This window comes from Ylistrum balloti, unplaced genomic scaffold (genome assembly GCF_031769215.1).
Source record: "Ylistrum balloti isolate Yb309-2 unplaced genomic scaffold, AGI_CSIRO_Ybal_v1 Utg370298, whole genome shotgun sequence".
Lineage (NCBI taxonomy): Eukaryota > Metazoa > Mollusca > Bivalvia > Pectinida > Pectinidae > Ylistrum > Ylistrum balloti.
In genome coordinates, this window is record NW_026782224.1 from 736439 (window position 1) to 758076 (window position 21638).

The 21638-nt window shown below is 37.6% G+C and overlaps 2 protein-coding genes across 2 annotated transcripts in view; both read left to right on the forward strand.

Annotated features, from left to right (window-relative positions):
• LOC132553111 (uncharacterized) overlaps nt 1–5802 on the forward strand; it is a 36964-nt gene extending 31162 nt beyond the window's left edge. Inside the window, exons 24-25 of the mRNA XM_060217323.1 lie at nt 2062–2180; nt 4692–5802. Of these exons, the coding sequence (XP_060073306.1) occupies nt 2062–2180; nt 4692–4721 (149 nt within the window). The 3' untranslated portion in view covers nt 4722–5802. The remainder of the gene's footprint in view (nt 1–2061; nt 2181–4691) is intronic.
• A 2129-nt stretch (nt 5803–7931) lies between these two features.
• Nucleotides 7932–21638, forward strand: part of LOC132553113 (transmembrane protein 144-like) — a 32547-nt gene continuing 18840 nt past the window's right edge. The window contains exons 1-2 of the mRNA XM_060217324.1: nt 7932–8079; nt 10156–10275. Of these exons, the coding sequence (XP_060073307.1) occupies nt 7932–8079; nt 10156–10275 (268 nt within the window). The remainder of the gene's footprint in view (nt 8080–10155; nt 10276–21638) is intronic.

Consider the following 21638-nt stretch of genomic DNA (forward strand, 5'->3'; position numbering starts at 1 on the left):
TGTGTATGTGTAGTATTATACGAGGGTGACATGTGTATGTGTAGTATTATACGAGGGTGACAGACATGTGTATGTGTAGTATTATACGAGGGTGACATGTGTATGTGTAGTATTATACGAGGGTGACATGTGTATGTGTAGTATTATACGAGGGTGACATGTGTATGTGTAGTATTATACGAGGGTGACATGTGTATGTGTAGTATTATACGAGGGTGACATGTGTATGTGTAGTATTATACCAGGGTGACATGTGTATGTGTAGTATTATACGAGGGTGACATGTGTATGTGTAGTATTATGTGACATGTGTATGTGTAGTATTATACGAGGGTGACATGTGTATGTGTAGTATTATACGAGGGTGACATGTGTATGTGTAGTATTATACGAGGGTGACATGTGTATGTGTAGTATTATACCAGGGTGACATGTGTATGTGTAGTATTATACAAGGGTGACATGTGTATGTGTAGTATTATACCAGGTGACATGTGTATGTGTAGTATTATACGAGGGTGACATGTGTATGTGTAGTATTATACGAGGGTGACATGTGTATGTGTAGTATTATACGAGGGTGACATGTGTATGTGTAGTATATATACATGTGTATGTGAGGGTGACATGTGTATGTGTAGTATTATACGAGGGTGACATGTGTATGTGTAGTATTATACGAGGGTATTATACGAGGGTGACATGTGTATGTGTAAGATTATACCAGGGTGACATGTGTATGTGTAGTATTATACGAGGGTGACATGTGTATGTGTATTATACGAGGGTGACATGTGTATGTGAAGTATTATACCAGGGTGACATGTGTATGTGTAGTATTTTACGAGGGTGACATGTGTATGTGTAGTATTATACGAGGGTGACATGTGTATGTGTAGTATTATACGAGGGTGACATGTGTATGTGTAGTATTATACCAGGGTGACATGTGTATGTGTAGTATTATACGAGGGTGACATGTGTATGTGTAGTATTATACCATGGTGACATGTGTATGTGTAGTATTATACATGTGTATGTGTAGGGTGACATGTGTATGTGTAGTATTATACGAGGGTGACATGTGTATGTGTAGTATTATACGAGGGTGACATGTGTATGTGTAGTATTATACGAGGGTGACATGTGTATGTGTAGTATTATACGAGGGTGACATGTGTATGTGTAGTATTATACGAGGGTGACATGTGTATGTGTAGTATTATACGAGGGTGACATGTGTATGTGTAAGATCATACCAGGGTGACATGTGTATGTGTAGTATTATACGAGGGTGACATGTGTATGTGTAAGATCATACCAGGGTGACATGTGTATGTGTAGTATTATACGAGGGTGACATGTGTATGTGTAAGATCATACCAGGGTGACATGTGTATGTGTAGTATTATACGAGGGTGACATGTGTATGTGTAGTATTATACGAGGGTGACATGTGTATGTGTAGTATTATACGAGGGTGACATGTGTATGTGTAGTATTATGTGTAGTATTATACGAGGGTGACATGTGTATGTGTAGTATTATACGAGGGTGACATGTGTATGTGTAGTATTATACGAGGGTGACATGTGTATGTGTAGTATTATACGAGGGTGACATGTGTATGTGTAGTATTATACGAGGGTGACATGTGTATGTGTAGTATTATACCAGGGTGATGTGTGTGTAGTATTATACCAGGGTGTATATCTAAGGTGATATCTACATTTGTAAAATGTTGTTTTAAATTAAAAATACCCAGGGGAAACAAATCAGATGACCTCAACATTCGTGCTTGAAAAATATTGAAATGTTCTGAAGTGGTAGGTACATTTATGTTAATTGTATATTAAATGATATTAGATATGTCCATTGTTGTTTATTGCACTCTAGAGGGATTTCCTATCTACCTGATGTAAAGTGGGTTTACAATGACTTTTGGTACATTTTATTTCACACATAGCCCAAATGAAGAGCACACCAGTCTTGTCCCATGAAACATCGAGATTGTTGCTTCAAAATCTGCTTATACAAGAGGTATTTTAATATGTATTGTAGGATCATCCTATGGAAAAGTGAAGCAAGTCATAACAGAATACATAATTACGAACCCAGATTCGACCTTGAGTACAGTGTGCTCACATCAAATGGAAGCTACACAACTAGAACTGGAAAAGGTGTGTTGTACTGCTTTAAAGTAATCATGTCACAATATCTGTTTATCATTTGATACAAAGAAAAGAGGCATCATAACAAAGTTATTAGCAAATTGTTAGTAAATTGCATTGTACATTTGTGTATATATATAACACTTTAAATGCATTGATTAATCTCTACTTCAACAGTTTCATTAGAAAGTTCTTCTTAAACATGTCAGTTAACTTATTTACCTCACCTTAAACACGACAAGTTACTCAAAAACTCTCCATAAACATGTCAGTTAACTCATTAACCTCTCTGTAAACACAACACTTGACTCATTAACCTCTCTGTCAACACAACAGTTTACTCATTAACCTCTCTGTCAACACAACAGTATACTCATTAACCTCTCTGTAAACACAACAGTATACTCCTTAACCGCTCTGTAAACACAACAGTTTACTCATTAACCGCTCTGTAAACACAACAGTTTACTCATTAACCGCTCTGTAAACACAACAGTATACTCATTAAACTCTCTGTAAACACAACAGTTTACTCATTAACCTCTCTGTTAACACAACAGTTTACTCATTAACCTCTCTGTTAACACAACAGTTTACTCATTAACCTCTCTGTAAACACAACAGTATACTCATTAACCTCTCTGTAAACACAACAGTTTACTCATTAACCGCTCTGTAAACACAACAGTTTACTCATTAACCTCTCTGTAAACACAACAGTTTACTCATTAACCTCTCTGTAAACACAACAGTTTACTCATTAACCTCTCTGTAAACACAACAGTTTACTCATTAACCTCTCTGTAAACACAACAGTTTACTCATTAACCTCTCTGTAAACACAACAGTATACTCATTAACCTCTCTGTAAACACAACAGTATACTCATTAACCTCTCTGTAAACACAACAGTTTACTCATTAACCTCTCTGTAAACACAACAGTATACTCATTAACCTCTCTGTAAACACAACACTTGACTCATTAACCTCACTGTAAACTCAACAGTTTACTCATTAACCGCTCTGTAAACACAACAGTGTACTCATTAACCTCTCTGTAAACACAACAGTTTACTCATTAACCTCTCTGTAAACACAACACTTGACTCATTAACCTCTCTGTAAACTCAACAGTTTACTCATTAACTCACTGTAAACACAACATTATTAACCTCTCCTTAAACATAACATATCATTATTAACCTCTCCTTACAAATAACACATGATTTATTAACCTCTCCTTAAACATAACATATGATTTATTAACCTCTCCTTAAACATAACATTTGATTTATTAACCTCTCCTTAAACATAACATTTGATTTATTAACCTCTCCTCAAACATAACATATCATTATTAACCTCTCCTTAAACATAACATATCATTATTAACCTCTCCTTACAAATAACACATGATTTATTAACCTCTCCTTAAACATAACATTTGATTTATTAACCTCTCCTGAAACATAACATTTGATTTATTAACCTCTCCTTAAACATAACATTTGATTTATTAACCTCTCCTTAAACATAACATATGATTTATTAACCTCTCCTTAAACATAATTTCATTATTAACCTCTCCTTACAAATAACACATGATTTATTAACCTCTCCTTAAACATAATTTCATTATTAACCTCTCCTTAAACATAACATTTGATTTATTAACCTCTCCTTAAACATAACATTTGATTTATCAACCTCTCCATACACATAGCATATGATTTATTAACCTCTCCATACACATAGCATATGATTTATTAACCTCTCCTTAAACAAAACATTTGATTTATTAACCTCTCCATACACATAACATATGATTTATTAACCTCTCCTTAAACATAACATTTGATTTATTAACCTCTCCTCAAACATAACATATCATTATTAACCTCTCCATACACATAGCATATGATTTATTAACCTCTCCTCAAACATAACATATCATTATTTACCTCTCCTTAAACATAACATTTGATTTATTAACCTCTCCTCAAACATAACATATCATTATTAACCTCTCCATACACATAGCATATGATTTATTAACCTCTCCTTAAACATAACATTTGATTTATTAACCTCTCCTTAAACATAACATTTGATTTATTAACCTCTCCTTAAACATAACATATCATTATTAACCTCTCCATACACATAGCATTTGATTTATTAACCTCTCCTTAAACATAACATTTGATTTATTAACCTCTCCATACACATAGCATATGATTTATTAACCTCTCCTTAAACATAACATTTGATTTATCAACCTCTCCTTAAACATAACATTTGATTTATCAACCTCTCCTTAAACATAACATTTGATTTATTAACCTCTCCTTAATATAACATATGATTTATTAACCTCTCCTTAAACATAACATATGATTTATTAACCTCTCTTTAAACATAACAGTTTTTTTAGTAACAGTTCCTTACATCCCACAGATTAGTAATGTTTTTATTCTTTACTAAGTTGTTACTTTTTTGTATTCTTTTTTTTTTGCAGTTGAAATTGAGCATGACAGAAAAAGTGTGATGCAGTCAACAGATCTACTTTGCTTAGTTGTTCAAACTGTTTACTTCAATTTGTGAAAACCTGGTGCTGATTAAGTGTGTCACTGTATGTAACGTAATGGTAACACACGAGTAGTCAGTGACACGTATTTAGGAAACAATTTTGTCAAAAATTGTGAACAAACTTGTCCCCTTCAAATGACCAGAAGAAATACCTATCAAAAACGACTGAAAAGTAATTGAGGATTTGTAACTTATTTACAGTGAACAAAAAATGAATCTGATCAATGACTGGCAACACGCCTTCTGTCAAGAACTGGAAAATCGTTAACGAATAGCGTCCACACTCAACTGATGGAAACATTTACTGTTATCGACGATTGTAACACATTTACAGTCACCGACTTTGTGTCACAGTCACCGACGGTTGTGACACATTTACAGTCACCGACGGTTGTGTCACAGTCACCGACGGTTGTGACACATTTACAGTCACCGACGTTGTGTCACAGTCACCGACGGTTGTGACACATTTACAGTCACCGACGGTTGTGACACATTTACAGTCACCGACGATTGTGACACATTTACAGTCACCGATGGTTGTGACACATTCAGAGTCAAGGAATGAAAATCTAAAGTGAAGGATGACTGTAACACATATATAGTGAAGGAATGAAAATCTAATCTTTTCGGGGACACATCTATAGCAACTGAATAAAAAGATTTAAGATGATGGACAATTAGGACACATGTGAAGTCAAGAAATGATAGAAACTGTTGTGATTGACAATTAGGACACATGTGATATCAAGGAAAGGAAATATATCATGATCGATAACTGTGACAGTTATAGTCAATCAAATGATATCAACAATTTGTGATATATGTGTACAACATATCTTACAGTTACATAAACCATAAAATGAACTAAAGGTTACTTTTTCAGTAGTTATAATAAAAAGCCAATGTGGGGTTAACAAAAAAAAACCGCCACAAAGACTTGACAGAATGTCTTCCCCACAAAACTGTAAGATATGTTTTTAATTTCATAAATAAATACAAAGTCACCCTCTCTGTAAGGGTGGCCTTTTTCATTCATATTCATTGTTGTGTCGTTTCTTGTCGTAGTGTGCAGATACATAAAAGCTGTTTTCTTCTCGTGTGTCGAGTGAGCGAGGGAGTGTGTCGGTGATGTAGCATGGGATATTGATTGATAAATGTTAATGTGACTTTTAAAATGTGAAAACTTACCGAGTGTATCCTTAAAATTATATACGTCAATACATCAAAATACACCACACCTGTTGTTCTTAACTCTGAATGTTGGAGTCTTACAGACCCATATCAAATATAACACGAAGCATTTCCGTGTATATAAGAGGAATGGCGTTACGAATATTGGCATACCTTTGGCGACTAACTAAGCGCCTTTGTTGACTGCCTTGATTGCGAAGCTGAATTCATCAAAGAGCTTATCAAAACAGGTCTGAAATACTTTTTCAATGTCGTTTGATTTCATTTTCAGATATATTGATGATGTCTTTTTTAAATAACAAGGGAAATATTTATTCACTTCTTCCATCGTATATACCTGCTGAAATTGAACACCAAGGACAAGAATGACACTTCTACATCAACCACTTAGTAATATCTTTTCCTACAATGATATCAACATGGACAGTTTTTCCTGTTAGCTGTATGATAAGCTTTTTGATTACAATTTTCCTGTTGTAATTTTCCATTTCAGGGTAGCAGTTTATCTAATAATAATAATAAATTTTATTTATTTTACAACAATTGCGAAGCAAGTTTTTCCAACTTATATAGATCACTCTTGTTGGCTCGGATGGAAGCGCGCGAGTGGTCTTAGTGTGGGAGGAAACCGTTTACCTGCATCCCGAACCTATGATGTATACATATCGTAGTTTATTCGATAATCAAGAGTCTGACCCTGTTATCACGATTTTCGTGTAACAAAGTCTAACGTAAGACTTAATAAAGATCATCGAAAACATCTTACATCTTACGGTATGACATAGAATTAGAAAATTTTCAAACGCCTGCGTCATTCGAAACCCTGTGGTGTGTATCTGCTAGATGTCAACATCTCGCAAGGAAAGCATGATGTTTGGAACAAAGCTCTCCCGTATATACTGAATCAATTGCGCAAAACCACCATGGATTTGGAAAGCATGGATATTGCTATCTATTTTTATAGAAATAAAGAAAACCACTATCGAGAAATCTTAATAGTCAAAGACAGTAAAAATAATACCAACAATTCAAAATAATCATAATTCAATTAAATAAAACTGTGAACCAAAGAATGATTTACTCTGATGTTCATGAAATCGTGTGAGGATGATAAGACCCGGTGTTCCAGAATAGTAAACGTCTCCTGCTTCATCGATGACTCCCAGCATGTTAATCTTGGTCAATCCAAGCCAGTAATGTCTCGATAATGAGAACAAGGTGTACGGCAACAGGCAAATTAACGAGCATTAAACACGTCCAGCTTCATATCGCACAAAGAAATGGAGCATTATGCATCATACACAAGTGTACATGAACTGCGTCGGGTAATTTGTCTTGGATGGCAAATTCGGATTTCTGTTTCACAAGTTATTTGCGGTGAAGATGCTGTCACCATTATTGTACGGGTTGAATATATCAATACATTTCATTTTATCATACAGTATTTGTTATCAATAATAAAAAGGGCAATGTTACACTGCTGTCCAGTAGTAGGAAAGTCAAACATTTAATGTCATATGATGAACAAGCCTATCTCTGTAATACAGGTCAATACATACTGCTACTTATGGGTTAATCATGCGCACTAAGGTAGACGTCCCGATATCGCATAGTGATAACTGAGTAAATATATGATAGCGGAAAGAGGGTGAGTACTGCATGTATACAATATCACAGTTTTTATAATGAAAATAGAAATATACTTGGGAGAGATTCATCTTAACTGGAACGTATGTCATACGTATGTATCTTGATTTTTAAAGTGTATTCATAATTTCTATAACAACACAGCTGAAAAACTAGAGGATGAATTGTTATCAATAGTAATCTAGGGCCAATAAGTGTGGCACACTCGTCCTATTGTTGGGCCGAGATGGTTTAATAATACAACGTTAATCTGACCTAATTCCTTATTTAAGCTGATCGAGTATTTATGTAAAATATATATTTTTCATGTTGCCATTAGTGATTCGCCATGACGACAGACATTCCAATTGGTAACTCCACAGCCTGCAGTAGTGAAAACACACTCGCTCCAGAATGGGGATATATCTCGGCTCTTGTATCTGTTCTCTTTTACGGTAGCAACTTCGTGCCCGTAAAAAAATACGAGACTGGAGATGGTATGATTTCATTAGTAGCACAATTCATCATTAATACAAACATATAGCGTTCTCTTCACTGATAAACAAGACCGTGTTATATAAACCACAGCTACATATTTATAAGATCGTTTAACTTATATAACCATGTAGTAGTTAGCAGTACGAGATCACATGCACCTACCCATCTTTGTTTTAACATCATTTCGACCAATCTTGTCCTTCTTCATTCGCATCCTAGAAGTCATCGCTTTAAGGCCTTTCCCATCACTGAAAACTCCTAGGACGAATCAAATGCAGTTTAATTCCTTATCTTGGCTTGCATATTCTTACTAAATGAACATGTAGTGTTGATTCATTTTACACAATCCCTTTAAATGTTTAACGGATATATATAACAATACAGAACTCGTATTATTGTTTACACAATATTTTTCTTTGACATGAGAGATACACACAATATGTACAGATCGAGGTTTTTCATAAACATACCATCGTATCATCTCCTTTATAAAAAGAAAGAGTAGAAAAATACCAACATGTCAACATAATCATAATCCTAACTCCAATTCAATAAAACTTGGACAAACTATGAAGGAAACTTTGCACGGAGAATACGACCTGATGTTAGAATAAGGTGTCCTCCTCTTCATTGACGTCACCCACCTCGTAAACCTTGGTTAATTCAAGTAAGTTATGTTACGTTCTTAAAAAGAAGAGTACACGACAAAGAATGCCGATGTATACATGCGAACTTTATACTTCCTTAACAGATAATATACATTACAAATTTATCCCTGACATAATAACTGACTGTTCACCAATAGTTTTGAAGTTTTAGAAAGCCGTTTCTGACGATTGTAGAATTGAAGTCGAATGACGATCTAAGTGATGATGCTGTTGTGCCTTTAGTTTGAAATCTCGGCAGATCATCTCTTAATATAAACGCCGCTAATCCTCTTTTTCCTTTTACAAATATTTCATCTGATACGGTTTTTCTCGAAACTTTATTTATTTGTTCTCAACAAAAAACTGAATTTGCTAGTTACCAAGTAAATGTTGTACTACGATATGACATCAACTGATATGTTGGATAATCAGAATTAATCATATATCTGTTATGTATATCACACCGGCCTAGATCGCCACGCCCTAACACGTGCATCGTGATGTTTTCAACATATATATGTTAGTATTCTGTATGATACTGTTTGAAACACTTGCACGACACCAACCCATCAACGCCTTGTCACATTTTGCACGCTGCACATTGAATATGTGATATCACTTCAATATACTAGTAGTAATACCTTTAGAATGTATTACTGGTATCGCCATTCATCATATCAAATTATCGGTTTCGAGATACAAATTAGTACAACAAAGCGTAGAATGAAAACCCTTAGAAATGAATATAGATAGGCTCGGTATCATCAGGGAAAACTTTATGCTTCATTAACAGATAATCTACATTACAGATCTGTCCCCGACATAACAACTGACTGTTAACCATCAGTATATACCAGACAAGTTTGTAAACAAACTTTATACTTCATTAACAGATAATCTACATTACAGATCTGTCCCCGACATAACAACTGACTGTTAACCATCAGTATATACCAGACAAGTTAGTAAACAAACTTTATACTTCATTAACAGATAATCTACATTACAGATCTGTCCCCGACATGATAACTGACTGTTAACCATCAGTATATACCAGACAAGTTAGTAAACACAAACTTTATACTTCATTAACAGATAATCTACATTACAGATTTGTCCCCGACATAATAACTGACTGTTAACCATCAGTATATACCAGACAAGTTAGTAAACACAAACTTTATACTTCATTAACAGATAATCTACATTACAGATCTGTCCCCGACATAATAACTGACTGTTAACCATCAGTATATACCAGACAAGTTAGTAAACACAAACTTTATACTTCATTAACAGATAAACTTTACGTATCAGTATACTGTTCCATAATAATGATTAATTTTTTTTGTCTTATAACAGAGTTAAAAATTATACATAGAATATCTATGAATAATTTTGTTGTGTTAACTAATTAACTTATTTCAGGTATGTTTTTCCAATGGGTAATGTCTAGCGCCATTATCACGACTGGAATTGTGATTCAGCTGATCCGTCAGAGCACATTCTATCCTCTCGCGATGACTGGAGGTGTAGCCTGGGCAACAGGTAGGATCGGAAATGTTTAACATATTTACTATGATGTCGTTAATCAATCGATGATCTAAGAACATTTTTTTTTACATTTATGTGAAATATTTGTCATATGTACGTCCATTTTTTACACTTGATTGTATGGGGAAGGTGCTGTTCATTTGTATGTTTTTTGTACAGCTTTTTTTACAATCTGATTGTATGCGAAAAGATCTCTTCTCTTGTTAGGTTACTTGAAGTCTTATGGTGACTTTTTCTAATACCCTTCATCCGGTTTCGTGCGTCGTGCGTCCGTAAACAATTTAACACCTACGACTTCTCAAAAACCCTTGGCCCGATTTCAATGAAATTTTACAGAAATAAAACAGTCCCCACCCCTCAGGGGCCTGAAGGACGGGCCAAAAGTGGGCAAATTGATTCGGATTTTAAAAACGTTTTCTCAGGACCCAGATATGGCAGAATCAATAACTGTTCATGAACGAAAGCATATTAAGGTGCTTTATCCAAATTGTGAATTTCATGGCCCCGTGGTCTCACAATTTCCCGTGAGGAGGGGATAAAGTTGAATATAGTTTATATAGAAAAAACTAGATTTTTGGGCATAATTTGTTTAATTTCCATTGGAAATATTTCAAACTTGGTTAGATTTAAGAGTGAAAGATGGTATGCCCATTTTCATCCTGACTGACCACAAAGGGCTGGAGCGCGGGGCCAAATGGGGCAAATTGACTTAAATTTCAAAAATCTTCTTCTCGAGACCCAGATATGGTGGAACCAAATACTCTTCATGAATGGAAGCATCCTAAGGTGCTTTGATTACCAAAATGAGTCTCACATATCTTCCTGGAGACGAATATCGTTTTATACTTTACTGTAATTTTCATGGAATAATAACATTTTTAAGCATATCGTTGGTTATTTCCCAATGGAACTAACTTTATAAGAGTTATCAGTATAGGATGACAGTTTTGATGATATTCAGTGTCACAATTTCTGTTTCATGACACTTGATAACTATCCTTTAACCTATATATTCAATATTGCTGATCTCAGGTGACCGACAAAGACGCTAGACCCCTTGTGTATCTTTTTGTATGGTCTTTTTTTTTACACCCGATTGTTTGATAAAAGTACTATTCGCCTGCGTGTCTTCTTTTATCAAGTAGAGAACGGAATGCCGTTCCTGTTAAAATGAAGTTGAATGATCAGCACGCAGCGACAAACGGTAGTAGTAAGAAATTGCCGGTATGAGAGCATTTTCAAATTAGGGTTGAAAACCAACCACTAACACATCCGACTCAACAAGCTCAAAACCAACCACAACCATGTTTAAACATGGTCTAAATGACTTAAAGAAAAATGATGTTTCTAAAAATGACTTAAAGAAAAAACATTCTATAATGTAACGAGCGGCCTCACAAGCTCGACTATCTCCTTATTGCTGACCCATGAATTGAACGTCTCTGGATAACCCTTCCACTTGACCAGCGACCTCGTTTTACCTTTCTTGACGACTTTTTCTATCCTGTATACCTCTTGGCTCGTCTTCTGCAACTCGGGTTCGTAGAAGGTACCCCGAATTTCTTCTCCGTTTTGGTCGCTAATCTTATACGTTACAGGCGACGTGCGTTGTACCGCCGTTATCGTGAATACTTCTTCCGTCCATCTCGGTTGATAGCCCTTCTCAAAGGTTTTCTTTTTCTTGCTTCCGACGGAAAACTTGGGGTGAATTATCCTAGGCTCATCATGGTTGGGGTATAGATTCATCCACACTCGGGTTTCATTTTTCTTCTTGCTGGCTTCGGTGGGTGTATGTTTTGTTGACGAGTGTGTCGTATTATTGTACTGATCGACAAGTTCGTCGAGCACATTGATGTAGACACTCGTGGAATTGGAGGAAAAATATTTCCACATTTTTTCCTTCATCGTTCTGATCCATCTCTCCACCACACTCGATTTTTCCTCGTTTTCAATCGAGTATAACTCGAATAAACTCTGCACGTCTTTATTGTAAAACTATTTGCCCTTATCCACCCAAATCTTTTTCGGTTTCCTCCCCTTGAGTATCTTTTTCAGTGCAGCTGCGACCGATTTCCCCTTTTTATCTTTTAATGGCACTAACCAACCGTACTTGGAGAAAATGTCGATAACGGCAAGGAAATACTTGGTGCCGCGATTAAATTTCGAGAATGCCTGCATGTCTACCAAATCTGCGGCCCAAATTTTATCGATGCCATTAACACGTACCCTCCTTCTCTCAAACTTTTTTCTCACGGGTCTGTGTAATTCTTCAGCCAATGCTTTGAGTGCTGTAGGCGTTGAGCTCATCTCCTCAACCTGCTGCTTTTTTTTCCCTCCCACCCCCATTCCAAACCTCATCTTAGTGCCAATGATCTTGTCCACAATAGATCTATCCAACCTCTCTCTAAGTGTAGGGTTAACAATTCCACCCAGTTCAGCTAACATATTCTTGTCACATACCCTATTTCTTGTATTAGTGTCCTTGTTTTTCAAGTAACACACATCATGATGGTATGCAACATTATCAACCCTGTTGATAGGTTTACTCCATTCCTTTGGTGTGGGGTCTGGTTTCAGCCTTTTACCGAGATTAGTCCCAGGTTCCGTAAAATTATGTCCCGGGAGATGCATTTCAAACGGTAAATGATTGATGGCTTCATTCACCATTGATCCGCCTACAAATTGTGTTTTTGTTATCCTACACACGACACATTTACCCCGCTTCATATTTCGTCCATTTTTAGAAACAGTGTTTTGAACATCACTTGTTTCAGTAACTCTTTTGCATTTCACGCAATAAATTATGTTTTTTTTTATATATATATAAAAATATTTATATTAAAAATATGGAAGTCAAAGATTTATCGTGGAATGAAATGGTATCAAAACGGTTCAATCACAAGCTTCTGCCAAAGAGCATAAGGGGAATGATTGTAGGCAAATCGGGGTGTGGTAAAACCACACTTTTGCTCAATCTTTTACTGAGACCGGGTTGGCTTGACTATAACAAGCTAGCAGTATTCGGCAAGAGTCTATTCCAACCTGAATACCGCATCCTCAAGAAAGCTTTTGAAGAGGAATTGCCAAAAGAAGCTATTATGCGCTTGTTTGCCCTGCGCGATGAGGTAATGAAGTCAGATGTGTCACCCTCAGCGCTTGTTGAGGCATGGTCTAAACAGATGAAAGACAAGTCGGACATACAATGCTACTTTTACGAATCTGCCGAAGACGTCCCAGACCCCCATGATTTAAGTTCCGAAAACAAGAATTTAATGATATATGATGATTTGCCGTTGGAGAAACAGAATAAATGTGAGTCTTACTATATTCGTGGAAGACACAGCAATGTAGATTGTTTCTACTTTTCACAAAACTACTTCAAGCTACCACGCCAAACGATAAGAGAAAATGCAAACTTTATCTGCTTGTTCCCACAAGACCTGAAGAATATCAACCATATCTATAATGATCATGTGAGTCAAGACATGTCAAAAGATGGATTCAAAGGTCTGTGCAAGGTAGCATGGGAAAAACCACATGGGTTCGTAGTGATCGACCTGACCAGTAACAGGCAGAACGGTAAGTACAGAAGTGGATTTGATACATTTTATATTCCGAGTTAAAAAAAATATTATATTATAAAAAAAAAAAAAAAAAAATGGAATCAATACTTGAAAAAATAGCTGAAAACACTGAGCCTAAAACCTCGTTTCAGATTGTCCTGAATAGCAACAAGACAAGATTTAAAACTAGGTTCAATCCACCAATTCAACTCGACAAAAAGAAAAAGCACGAGATGGCACTCGTCAATCTCGAGACTTACTACTCTTTTCCTAACATTGATGCGAGTAATAATTATTTTAGATACTCGCCCGATGGCGGAACAACATGGTTCGAAATTTATTAACCAGAAGGTATCTATAACATCGATGACATTAACGACACAATTCAACAAAAGATGAGGCAGAATGGACACTATGGCAGTGTCAATGAGGAATATTACGTTACAATTTCTGCAAACACGAACACACTAAAGACTGTCCTTATTTTAGATAATAATTACCAAATAGACTTTAGGCATCCCAACTCCATTTCCAGTGTGTTAGGATTTAACCACGACATTTACGCACTAGGATTTCAGGAGTCTGAAAATGTCGTCAACATTCTTAGTATTGTCAGCTTGCATGTTAATGTTGACAATATCTCAGGGAGCTACGTTAATGGAGCTTCACAACACACGATATACCCCTTCTTTCCAAATGTCACCCCTGGACATAAAAAAGTTGAAACACCACGAAATTTGGTGTATCTTCCCGTGACACTAGACACCATACACAGTCTTGAGACTTCACTCACCGACCAAAATGGCACGCTGCTAAATTTAAGAGGAGATAATTTATCATTGAGGTTTCACATCAGACAAGTGTAATAAAAAAAATATTCGTATATATAAAATGTCACGATATACGAATGTTAAATTGAATGTTTCAGAAGGGCAGAAACAAAAATTACGAGAGGCCCTTCAAAACGGTTGTCCTGTCAGTGTCCGTTTTGGTCACGAAGATTTGAACGGTGAAGATGTCTTAACACTGACAGACAGACAAGTGAAGAGATTAGCCAAAGCCTATGAAGGTGGTAAAGGAATAACTATCAAAATGAGTAAAGCTCAACTCAAACACAATATGAAAGTTGAGGGCGGTTTCCTTGGGATGCTTGCTGGTTTGGCAGCGCGTGCATCGCCTGTTTTGGCAAAGACGGTACTTCCAGCATTAGGCATTGGCGCTCTTTCTGGTTTGGCTAGTTCGGGAGTGCAAAAGGTGGTTGGGAACGGGTTGTATCTCAAGAAAGGAGGTTGTGTTTGCCAGATAGAGACAGACGGAAAAGGACTTTATTTAGGACCCGCGACCGGTTCGGGTCCAGAGGCCGTTGGTGATGGACTTTATATAAATAAAGAAAGGAGATGGTATAATGGGAAGGGTCTTATCCTGGGACCTAACAGCCCATTCAACAACATTCCGATCCTCGGTGCAATATTATGAGTGTTTCATGCATACGTGGTCATGAACATATATATATTAAAAAAAGAATGCCTGTTCACAAATTTGGTGTAAAACCGAAAAATTGGTATAACTTGCCAAGACAGCTGAAGACGATTCACTGGATACCGGTAATGGATGTAAAACATCCTCCACAGAAGGTGCAACCAGTAACGTGGAAAATTTTCAATTAAAATAAACTTACTATCGGACCAAAAGAAAATAAAACGATTAGATTAAGGTTTGGATTGAGGATGACTAGTGGTATGGTTTTAACGGCACTAAAGCAAAGCCTTAAAATGAGGCAATGCAGTATACAAAATGAAGCCATTCTCGAAAGTGTTGATGATGTGGTGATAAACATCGCGAACATTTCGAACGGGGTTGTTGTTATTGAGGAAAACGAGCCTCTATGTCTCATACATTATATGACATAAAAAAAAATCTCACACATATAAAAATATGGAAATCAACAAAGTGAATAATGATATGGCGCTTTATCCAAAGTTGCCAACAGCTCCCCCTGAAGATGAGGGACAAGGTTATCGTTTACAGAAAATTAACGAGATTCAGAGGATTCTCGAGAAAGAAAACAGCGTGAGACCCTCAGCAAGAAGTACCAAAGAGCCGTGAAGATAGTGGATAATGTCGATGTTGGTTTTATCGGCATCACCATGGGGCTTGGCATCGGTGGTGTTAGCCTTTTATCTACGGTAGTAGCAGCACCGATTGTTGTCGTGATGGAGGGCGTTGCGCTTGCTACCGGAGCTCTGAGTATCGTCGGAAAATATGTGAATAGGAAGTGTGCGGCCAAAGCCGAAAAGCACGAAAAGATCAAGGTTTTGGCACAAGCAAAACTGAACACGATATCGTCGTACATCTCGAAGGCGCTAGCCGATAATGCAGTAAGTGATGAGGAATTTCAACTCATACTAGCAGAGTTGGTCAAGTACCGCGAGATGAAGGAAGAAATAAGAAAGGTTTCCAAGAAGCACATGGACTACGACCTACAGCAATCCCTGATCGAACAGGGAAGGCAGGAAACCCACGAGTACTTCCGCAAGTTGTTCGAGAAAAATAATCGAGATGAAAAGTGAGATGAAAATCGAGATGAAAAGTGAGATGAAAAGTGAGATGAAAATCGAGATGAAAATCGAGATGAAAAGTGAGATGAAAATCGAGATGAAAATCGAGATAAAAAAAATATTATCTTTAGAAACAAAAAAAAATGTCATTTCTAAAGATTACAGATCCCGTGAAAAGGGATTTAATCGTAAAAGAGTTTCTCAAGCTGAAAAAGAGGCTCCAAAACAGAGAGATAGAGAGACGGACTGGTGAACGAGAGTTACAAACAGATCTCAGTAAAATATTCAAACCCATAACGGACGTACAAAAAAGTACGGCAGAAGACATAAGGTCTGATATTAGACTCATCAAAGAAAACATATCGGAATTGAAGAAAATCACATTTCCAGCGTTTCCATCTATAGAGGGGTTTCAACAACAAAAGGAAGATACTGATACGCAGTTTTTCAGACCAATCGCGCAAGAATATTTAAGGAAGTTCGCTTCCAAATCCGAGGCTGATAGAACGTACGGGCTATACGATAAGAACGGCAATTTTTATATAGGCAATAAGCCCGTCGCCTTTGTAGATGATAACATAGTAGTGGATGGTGAAGAGTACCAAGGAACATCGGGATTGTGGGAACTCATCGTAACCAAGAATCATATATACACCGACCAGGACTACGAAATTTACGCGAAGATGATGATTGAATCGAACGCTCTCAAAAAAGGCAACGATCCAGAGAGTAACAGACCAAAGGCCAGCAAGGGGTTGAAATGGAAGAATGTGCTTAGAACCATTTGGACTAATAGGGATTATTACGAAGGGAGCGGCACATCTGTTGTTATTCCTAGCGATCCTAATGCATTGCTCGAAAGACTAGACCTGCTGATGGCAAGCAAGGCAGCGGGTAACACAGGCGTTCGGAACGAGCTTGTATCGATTTGCGATGAACTAAAAAGACAAAAGGTGCTGGACGTCAATGCATATAAAAAATAATATCTAGACTATAAAAAATAATGTTTATAGCAAAGAATCGTGGATTTAGAAGACAGTATGTCTATGGCGGTGCTGGAATGTTTGATAGCATCGCAAGTATTTTCACTAGATTATTTACTAGCAATGCTGCGAAGCAGATTGCCTCTACCGCTCTAGATGCTGGTAAAAGCGTTGCTAAGGAAGTTGGGAAGAAAGCTATGGATGCTGGAAAGACTGCAGCTCTTGATACTGGAAAGAAGTTCCTTGAGAAAGGAGTGCGCGGTCTCGCACGTAAAGCTCTTACACCCAAATCTCAAGCAATTTTACAAAAGCTTGTTGGTACACCGGCGAAGCAGTCATCCCCAGTTGATCAGAATATCCATTCACTAATAGATGGGAGCGGAATGCAGCAACAGAGGGCGATTGCGATTCATGACCTCATCAAAAGATTGAATCAAGGATCTGGTCTAAAATTGACTTAAAGAAAAATGAAATCTATATTAAAAAAAATGGCTATCGAATTCAAGCGTCATGATTACCAAACGCGATTCATGTATTTTTGTCAAGAATGCAAGGATCAGCCTTGAAGGGTGTGAATTCCTTGGAACTGAAGATGTAAATGGGCATCATAGAGGTGTTGTCTTGAAACTATCCGAAGAGAAGGTAGACAGGATGAAGAGATTGAGGGAGAGGTTAATGATTATCTTTATAACGGTGATTTAGGCAAGATAAAGCTTGTCTACGAAAACAAAATTTGTGCAATGTATTGGAAATGTACTCCTAAAGAACACCTTGATAGTATTGTGTTGTCGGACGTGTATGTTAATAATGCTGGCAGGGCGCTCGCCCATTTGTGGGTTCTGTAAAATTTTTTATATCTGTAAAATGATATAAAAAAATTTTCTCTTGCTAATAAAAAAATAAAATATGATGAACATTCTAAATGTTACTGAGGCTCCCATGAAGGATGAGAGCATCGAAGAATACGAACACCATGAGCACGATCCGATTACCGGTACGAATCTCAATAACCCAGGTGAGCTCAGGATCAATATTGAAACACAAGATCTGTTTACTCACCCAAGCGAGAGCTATCTGATCATCGAAGGGCGTGTGACAAAAACTGACGGGACCGCTTACGCAAACGATGATAACGTTACACTGACGAATAATGCTCTCATGTATCTTTTCAGCAACATCAAGTACCAGCTTTCAGGACAGGAGATTGAATCTCTCTTTCATCCAGGACAGGGTACAACGATGCTTGGTCTGTTGAAATATCCAGATGACTTCTCCAAGTTGCAGGGCTTGAATCAATTGTGGTACAAGGACACATCAGCTGCAGCATCTGCAGCTGCAGCAGCAGGCAATGCCGGATTTAGCGTTCGCCAATCCTATATAATCAAATCTCCTGATCTAAAGGGCACATGTAGTTTCAGAGTACCACTCAAGCACATCTTTGGATTTTACGAAGACTATGACAAAATTGTGTATGGTATGAAACAAACCCTGACTCTGGTGCGGAAAACGGACAACGATGCGATCTTCAGGAATGCAAATGTTGATGATGGGAAAATTACCCTCGAAAAGGTGTCGTGGTTTATGCCTCATGTACTACCCGCAGATGCTGAAAAATTTCAGCTTTACAAGACACTCGATTCAAATGCGCTTCTACCCGTAATGTACAGGATCAGGGAATGTGATTCCACCTCCGTACCACAGTCAACTAGCTTCACCTGGAGACTATCTGTCAAATCAGCGCCTGAAAGACCGCGCTATATCATTGTCGGTTTCCAAACTGACAAAGACGGTGACCAAGAGCAGAATCCTTCCATCTTTGACAACGTCAATGTGAGGAATATATTTGTCATGCTAAACTCGGCTAGATACCCCGCAGTTGACTACAACCTCTCCTTTCCCAAACAGCAATTCAGTCGGGCGTACGGTGATGCAGCACCCTTCAGGTCAGTTTTACAACATGGACGAGTTGGTTTCAAACCCCAACATCACCCCCCGCCGATTACAAGACTCTTTTCCCACTGTTTGTGTTCGACGTCAGCAAGCAGAGTGAGCGACTGAAGACCGCAGTCACTGACATCCACATAAAAATGCAGTTTAATGCCAACGTGCCAGCGGGTACCGAAGCATTTGCTGTTGTGATTAGTGACAAGATGATAAACTTCAAGACCGATGGGAAGAAGGTAAACGTTGTATATAGCTAGATTTCTACATTTCTTGAAAATGACTTTAAGAAAATAAAAATCTATAATAAAAAAACAATGTTGAAACTGTCTGAATTGAAAACAATTCTTCGTGAGAATAAAATCAAAGGTTATTCTCATTGCGGCAAGAAGCGGCTGATCGAGCTGTTGAAAGGAAAGGAATTAATACCAGAGGAACCACCCAAACCAGTGAAGACAAAGAAAGAGGTAGATCCAATGGCAGTTAGAAATAACCCCAAACCTGTTGTGTTGAGGGATGTTAATACTGGAGAGGAGATTACATTTCCATCCATTTATAAGGCATCTCAATTCATAGACAAATCCTCGAGGATAATAACCTTTTGGGATGGAAGGGTGTGGAAAAACAAGTATGAGATTAAAGTGGGTGACCCCAGAGGAATTAGCAAGATGTAAGCAAAAAACAATGTTGTATGTGGGTTAACATATACAACATTCATGAAAAAATAAATTTTTTTTGAAAATGACTTATAGAAAAAAAATCTATATATAATAAAAACAATGAGTCTTTTCAGAAGAATTAGTAATGCGGCTATGAATGCTGCAACAAACATTGCTAGAGGAGCAAGACGACTGGCATCGGCTTTCATCCCACAGAGGAATCCTCCAGATCAAAATTTCTTAGATGCAGATGTACCTCGCATCAATGTGCCGACTCTTCAACCTGTCCTTATCCCTACAACCAGGGACAAGGTTAAACAAAAAGTAAATAAATCGATCAAAGCTGCTGTAGATTGGGTTGAATGGCTGCATGATGCAGACAGAGAAGTTGTTAAGAAGGCCCCATCGAAATTAAAAGCCTTGAAGGAAAAAGTAGATGCTTTATTCAGAAAGCAGCAGATGTTTGAAATCAGAGAGACAAGATCTGCTCTGAGGAAATTTACGACTCAATATACCATAGATGGCAGAGAGGGGTTTGATGCTCAATCGTTTCTCAACACAGCCCGACAAAATGTAGTTAACCTCTTGAGAGGAATCCGAGGCACTAAGGTAAAGCTAATTCTTAGATGTAACATGGAAAAAGTGAACCTTGTTAGTGCCTCGGAAACAATCGTAGAGCCTGCAGCCTTTCACTCTAATGTCGAGATTAACCTCGAGGGAACAGATGCAGATGAGCTGTATGATGCAATGGTAGATAGAGTCATGGAGGCCATGGCGACATTCCAGTTGCGAGGCAGCAACTGGACATTTAAATCTATCATTGCCATTGAAATTCATACAGTTGCTTATGAACCGTTGAGGGGGAGCTCTTACATCCCTACTCCGGAGGCCCTTGCACATCCTAAGAAGGGAGTGATCAATGTCAAAAATGATGACAACAGATGCTTCCTCTGGGCACTGGCTCGAGCATTACATCCCGTAGAACGTGACGCTTGCCGCATAACTAAGATGCTGAGAATGCAAGCAGAAAAACTCAACATGGACGGTATTGATTACCCAGTTAGTCTTAAGACAATAGATCATGTCGAGAAGCAAAACCCAGACATATTTATTAATGTCTTTGGCTATGAAACTAGTGTTTACCCCCTCCGAATAAGCAAACACGTTGATAGGGTAACAATAAACCTTTTATTGATCTCTGATGGGGAAAAGCAGCATTACTGCGTCATCAAAGACATGAGCCGTTTGTTGTCCAGCCAAACCGGAAACCACCAACACAAAAATTATTACTGTCTCAGATGTTTGAACCCCTTCTACTCACAGGAATCGTTGAATAAGCACATGGAATACTGTTATTCAAACGAGGCCGTCAAGATAGAGATGCCAGAAGAGGGCTCGACCATTTCGTTTGGGCACATACACAAGTCCATGAGAGTGCCGTTCACAGTGTATGCTGACTTTGAATCTTTCATCAAACCCGTAGATACGTGTGAACCGTGTCCGGGAAAGAGCTACACGAAGAAATACCAGAAACACACCCCATCGAGCTTTTGTTACTACATCAAATGCTTTGATGATGGTGTCTTCTCTAAAGATCCGGTTACCTACACCGCGAAAACTGACGACGAAGATGTCTCCCAAATATTCGTAGAA